Here is a 7,061-nt window from a genome sequence, read left to right as displayed (position 1 = left end):
AAGTATTTTGGAAATTTTTTGCGTTTATTTTTGATATGGGTTTTTAAAATGCTTAAATACGGGAAGAGCATCAGTTTCTGACTGTATTTTATAATGTTGTCTTTTTACTTTGCTACACTAGATAATGATAAAATTGTGTTTTTTTTTAGCTTCCGGTAATCAAAGTAACGAATATTTTAAACTCTTCATAGTAACGAATACTTTTAAAGTACGGACAAATCACCCTCAACATTTTTTCATGAAATAAATTTTACCCAAAAAAAATTAATTTGTCTGGGTGATATGAGAGATTAGTAATCGATTAATTATGAAAAACAATTCGATTCTTCGGATGCGCTTGTTGTATACACGACTACACGGTAGAGGGCGCAAAACTCCCAATCAAATTAAACGTCAAATCAATTTGATGGCAGTCTGACAACATCGCGTGGGAGTGTAGCTGCTTACAGCAAGATCGTAATTGTCGAAAGTAAAGTTTTTGGTCGAAAATTACCTTTCTGCTTGGGGCAGTGATCAAAATTTGTCGTTCGTGATACCTATGGCTTGTCTAAATACATTGAAACAGGAAATTCGGACTTTAGAGGACATTTTCGGTAAACACCATGAACGATTTCAAATTGTCTCCGCCAGTGTCGACGAATTGAGCTGTAGATTTATAGGAAAATCGGGGAAAAAGTACATCATCCATGCGAATATAACGGTAAGTGCACGATCATTTAACCGCTTGAACCCTATGGTTTCTTCATTTGCTGGGAATCTAGCCGAGAAGGGCGCATTTAGAACAAAGGATATTGTGACCCCATCTTGACGTTTAACATATGTATGAGAGTAATGAAGAAACAGCTGAGGAGTGATTTCTGTTGCCGAAAATATAGAAAGTGCGACTGGTATTTACATGGCCTTTTCCAACAGTAACTGTATCAAATTCCGGTATTTTCGATATTGCCTGTCCACATCACACATTAATCAGTTTTCTCCTGCCAAATTCCCAGCTCAATAAGTCTACTCCATTTAGCCATTTTGTAACACTCAAGGATACAGCGATTGATATTTGAAGTTTCTAAAGTACCAGGTGCGTTAATATTCCATACACTATTTTCCTATTAAGGATTAGCACAATCTTTCCGGTAATGGGTACACATTTAGGTCATTGCAATCAATATTATCATGCCTTCTTTGAATCGATTCCCAGCCCAATTCGAACGCTGCCTTGTTTATGTTTACTATTTTCAATGTATTCCGTAATAGTTTTAGAGTTTAATTTTAATTTCTTTCCATCAAGGCGGCAGGTGTCAGGGAAAGGTTCACAAGAAACCTCAAACGCGTAACGTAAACAGAACATAGAGGGGTCCTTTTCCTTGAAAGTGGTGTAAGTCCATTTTGGCAAAAAAATACACTTTACTATGACCATTTTATTTAGTTTAATTTTAACAAAGTTTGATATATAATTAGGGTAAAGCAGAAAGAGTTGAGCTACTTTTTTCACATTATCTTTACGAACTTCAGATTTAAAATTATCCACTGAAATTGATGTAGTAGCATGCTTTCAGTGTGCCTGGAATATTATTTAAATAATATTTGGCACCAAGAGTGAAGGATAGATGGTCAACTATGGTTAATGATTATTTGTGTGTAAAATAGAATTAAAACCCCACTTCTTTTCTTTTAAATTTTCTGATGCTCGGAAACCCGGATTTTCTACCAGACGTTCTACTGCACACAAGAAACTTAACAAACACTGTCAACAACATAAGCTTAACCAACGCACTTGGATCCGACCACCTGGCTATTACGTTTAACATAGACTTACAACATACGCAACCTACCTTCACTACGTCTGCTATAGAGAAAAAGTTAAACCTATCAAAGACTGACATAGACAAAGTGAAACAACACTTACATAACTACATTCAATCGGAAGCACAACTCATCTCAATATAAACCATACAACAACAACTTTCACTAGCCATAGGAAAATTCACCCCTGAAATAAAAATAACCCAAAATCATACTGAAACTCATTAAACATAAGAGAGAACTGCACAGATTATATACATACTCCCAAAATAATGACCTAAAAGAGACACTGAACCAACTCAACAGAAACATTAAAACTTTGATTGGACAATACCGACACGACAAATGGCTAGAAGTATGTGAAGAAATAGATAAAGACAAAGGCAAAACATACTGGCCAAAAATTAAGACACTAGCGCAATAAAAAAACTTACATTACTCACTAGTGGTGTGAGATTTGATTGCTTTTGAATACTCGTACCGACTAGTTACTTTTGGATTCAATACTCGTTTCTTCGGATCAGTTATTCAAGTACTCATTCTAGTCGTTAGTCTTACGAAAGTCGACAACCATGGGCGTCATTTCAGAGTTTAAACTGGGGTGGCAAAACCTACTCAGCTGAAAAAAGGTCCTCCTCCATAAAAATGTTTAATCTTGATTTTAAGCTACGTATTTATAAACGATGCTCAAGCCTGAGTCGAGTCTCAAGTACGAGACTTGGCTTCGATTGCGTTTTATAAACCAATCTCATGCTCAAGCCAGTGCTCACAGCTTTGCTCGCTCAAGTATTGGTCGACGGTGGCTTGAGTATTGCTTCTGCCCAGCCATTGGTTGAGCTTTTTCATTGAACCGTCAAACGGTTTTTAAGGCTATATTATTGTTTATGTTATGGTTTCATATTTTAATTTTTTGATTTTATTATCGTGTACAATATAAGAATGGGCAAAGTTTTTGAGTATTTGGACGTAATAGGGGAGGAAATTAACCAAGACCAACATGTTAGTAAGAGATATATGTATACGAGATGGCAAAAATCCTTTTGAGTTTTTCTCGGATGTGCAATTACGGAAAAGGTTTCGGTTTTCAAAGGCCACTACTACTATATTGAGGTGATTTTACCTTTTTGAAACGAACCATTATTGAAAGCGGATAATCGTGGACTACCACGATACTTCTAATCAAATATCACCCATTACTCAATTGCTGGTATGTTTAAGATTCTATACAAGTAGGTTTCTATTCTATAGATTCTATGCAACAAGTAGCAAAGTTTCTATGATTCCATGTCCTACATTCTTACATAAAGTGTATATTATATTGTACTGTGTGTCCGGTGATCTTCGTTATATAAGTTAGTCTTTCAGCGATTCAAAATATATATTTACATAATAACTTTGACGCGATCTTAGATTCGCCAAGTTTGCCAACAGTCCGAATATAAATTTACCAAATAAATACGAAAGTCGCTGTAAATCTATACTTGACCGATACTTCGCCGATAATTCACGAAGTACCGTTTATAAATCGATCTCTCGGTTGAGCACGATCTCGTTCTTGGCGAAGCATGAGCTGAGTATTGGCTTGAGTATCGTTTATAAATACGGGCCTAAGTTTGTTAGTTTTTTTAGCTTTTTAACAATTTTCCCTTAAACCATAGTTTTTAATCACTTGAGTTATTAACTCAAGATATGGAGTTAATAATTATAATTATACATATTAAGTAAACATTATACAAACAAATCTTATACTCAATTGTCATCCTACATAATACAAGTTATTTTTACACAATTTAAGGTCTTCTTTTTTGACTTGAAGTAAAGGCATCAATAACTGGAAATGTTTATTACAAAACCCGTTTCAATAGCCAAAAGGGCTAACGAGGACAATGGAACTTGCTTCTGGTAATCGTCGCCAGCACGAAAATAATCTCTCACGGGATGTAGAGTTCATTGGAATCGTAACAAACACACGAAAAACTTCGAAAAGAATAGGGAACCCACTTTTCAAAGATTTTTGTACAAAAACATCAGCTCTTTCTTGAATAGTTTTGCTTCTTGAGTCTTCCATTTTGCAGAAACATCTCAGTTCAGACACACCAACGGTCTAAATTGTAATATTTTCACACCTCCTGTACATTGCTATGTCTTCATCCACCTAAAATTTTACTGAAGTGGTTAAGTATATCTCAGTTATTTTCTTCAAGTCGCTTTGAATTTTCTGGTTCAGAATATCAATAACTGGTCAGAGGATTGAAACTTTGTAGTACTGCTCTACCGATTCAAATGGAGCTTTACTCCCTCCCCCAATTTTTGAAAGAAGTTTGCCCTTTCTTGGCAGCTCGGCGGCTTTAAATCCGCACTTGTTAGCGATTTCTGTGCACTGATTGAAGAACTTCGTGAAAAAGTAATCTGTTCGAAACGATTGCAATACTTCAAGTGTTCTGTTTTTTTTTACAGATTTTACAACTTCGTAAGTCACACTGCTTGAACTGAAGGATCTTTGACAGTATTTCACATTGTGCTAGAACTCTCCTGAATAATAGCAGGTCAAATACAAAGTTGAACTCCTCCATATGTTTCAGCAAAGCATTGGCTTGTCCACCACTGTCAGGGTCTATCTCAGAAATCTTTTGTTGAGTCTCCAGAGGGGTATCAAAATTATCTAATAAAGAACTGTTGTGTATTTGCTGGTTTCCATTGAATTTAACTCCCGCACTTGATTCAATCTTTTATTCTCACATTCTAGTACAAACTTTAATGATAATACAATGAATTAAATGTTCGATAAGAACGATTGATTGACAGTGAATGAGCGGGGTGACTTTGGAACTTCTATCGCAGGATGACGTGGCTCTGAAACTTCGGTCGTAGGGTTCTTAGGTGTAAGCTGTTGTGAGGTCTCTGGGACATCTTTGACTTCTGGAACTGGAACCTCTTCTTCTCGCAAGTCTTTTTCCACATCGGTCAGGCGGGTAGAACTGCTCGACTGTCTCCTTTGCGTACGTCCCTAAATAAGGACATCGAAATCTAAGTTTCTCTTTCTTTCCACGATAGTGTCGAAATCCCACTTTCTAGCTCGATTAGTGTAATTTATAGCTTGCACCTTCTGGCCAGCCTAGAAGGTTACCTCCTTTGAGTTGTTACTTAATTGTTTCTCGCTGATGTGCGAAGTGATGTTACGTCTATTCAAATCGAGCATCGTTAGAATATTTCTGTTAAACATTAATTCAGCAGGGCTCACAGAAGTAGTTGAATGAGATCATCGTCGAGCTTCATGTGTAAGTATACGTTGAATATATTCAGAGTCCAGAAGTAGACGCCTCCATTCATTTTATTGAAAATATCGATTTTTGGAATAGGTTAAGAATTATCTTGAATGTATTTGTTGATGGTGATCTTATAAGCGGGACACAATCTGATTCTACCATCCTTCCGCATGATCGGAACTCCTGGTGTGCCCATGCCGAATGGACAACTTTTTCTATGACACCCAGGTTTTCCAACCATCAAGTTCTTCTGCCACTTTAGGTAGCAATGCGTAAAGTACTGTCCGTGGTTCTTTTATTTTAAGGCTATACGTATAATTTGGAATTTCGCCCAGGGTTTCCGTTAGTACGTCACCGTATTCCTGCAGCAATACTTGAGCAATGCACTGAGTGTAAATCCATCTTCTGCATTGTTTTTTTCTTCCCGGTTGAAAAAAAAAACGAACGACAAAACAGAATGCTTTCTCGGTTAGGGAGCTGTATTCCAGCCAAAAAACATTTTATAGCACTCTGGCCAAAATTTCATACCATTCGTTTTAGGAAAATTTAATTCCCTTGGCTGAAAGGAGCCTTCCCTAACAAGCCTTAGTCAAAGCTGAACCATGAGCAGGATCACATTTACTAATTAGATCATTTGTCGATTGCTGAATAGAACTAGAGGAACAGCTGGATCTCTGTACCTCCTCTGCAGGAGTGGACTCCTTTGTAGTTGTGGTTGCTTGAGCGAATGACGAACCTGACACGTCTATTACATCAGGTTCTGGTTTATGCTCCAAAGAAACTTCGTCTGGCGGTTCATTTTCTAACCGTTTCTTTTTGCTTGCTCGGCCTGACGTAAAGTAGGAGAGCAACAAACTTTGCGTTTTTTTTTATTTTCAGCCTGAAGAAAAAAAAAACAGTAACAAAAGCAGTTATACCATTCGATAGGGAATTGAAAGGGCTTAAAGTTGAGGAAACTCCTGAAACCGACCAATAAATGTAATCTATGAAATAACTGAAATATACTTTCCATATCTCAGTATGTAGATATGTACAATATGTACAATGTGTGCAGTATGTACGTATGGACCTTTACATCACACTGTACACTAATGCAATATATCTACTGAGGGGCGAGGTTTAAGAACACATCAACAAGCAGACGACAGCATGGTGTTCTGTATTTGTTGCCAGATGACCCTGTTTTAGAGTTGCCACTTCCAGGCGTCTACACCGCTCATTCTCGGTTTTGACGTATTTAATGTTCCTTATTTTATTACGTAAAGTCTACTATATCTTTCTTTGTTAAACTAAGCATGCTTAAGGGAGAATCGTGTGATGATGTGAAGACATTTACAAGAATTTGTGAATGTTTCACTTTGCTTCTTGCATCATTAACAGCGCTTCAATAAAAGCGCCTTTTGAAAATGAGTTAGTCAACAGGCTTTTTATATTTTGAAAAATCTTTATACAAAGCGTTACAAAAATGGCTACAATATCTTGGAATCTAAATACTTTTGGCGCAGGCAATTTTACACAAAATTACTCTTCTTCCTTATATTAAGTTTTAAAGATTTTTATTAAAATGAAATTATTGCTTAAAGGGGTTTCCATTTCCAAAAAAAGTTGATGGTTTTCTCAATTTCAGTTCTAAACTTATTTCTAACACCCTGTATTAAATAATATAAATCAAATTGGGTGAACATGTCGTTTGAGTCCCTCCGAATTTTTCTTGTTTCACCTTAAAAAACGCTGCAAATTCAGCGGTTTCGGCGAAAAAAATTCTGGATGGTCCTAACATTAAGTCAAAAAACCACTTACACACTTTTGACATTCGCTTTCCCAAAACCGCGTAAGTACTTATGCACGAAAGTGAGATTGTCCGATGCTATTTGCTGCAAAATTGTTTCTTAGGTATGGATACATGTATATACAGGGTTGCTCATTAGTGCGTCAAAGTGCGATATCTCAGTAAATATGAACTTTACAAGAAAATACGTCCTACGAAAGTTTTTCATG

At 36.5% G+C, this 7,061-nt stretch overlaps 1 protein-coding gene across 2 annotated transcripts in view; it reads left to right on the top strand.

Moving 5' to 3' along the window:
* The first annotated feature begins 405 nt into the window (after positions 1-405).
* Positions 406-7,061, top strand: part of LOC109544204 (ubiquitin-conjugating enzyme E2 Q2) — a 23,057-nt gene continuing 16,401 nt past the window's right edge. For both annotated transcript variants that reach the window (XM_048670661.1, XM_048670660.1), the window contains exon 1: positions 406-700. In XM_048670661.1, coding sequence (XP_048526618.1) covers positions 539-700 — 162 coding nt within the window. In that variant the 5' untranslated portion in view covers positions 406-538. The remainder of the gene's footprint in view (positions 701-7,061) is intronic.

This window comes from Dendroctonus ponderosae, unplaced genomic scaffold (genome assembly GCF_020466585.1).
Source record: "Dendroctonus ponderosae isolate FM_Combo_2020 unplaced genomic scaffold, Dpon_F_20191213v2 Dpon_F_20191213_1, whole genome shotgun sequence".
NCBI lineage: Eukaryota > Metazoa > Arthropoda > Insecta > Coleoptera > Curculionidae > Dendroctonus > Dendroctonus ponderosae.
Note: the sequence above shows the minus strand (reverse complement) of the source record. Positions and strands in the feature narration are given on the sequence as shown.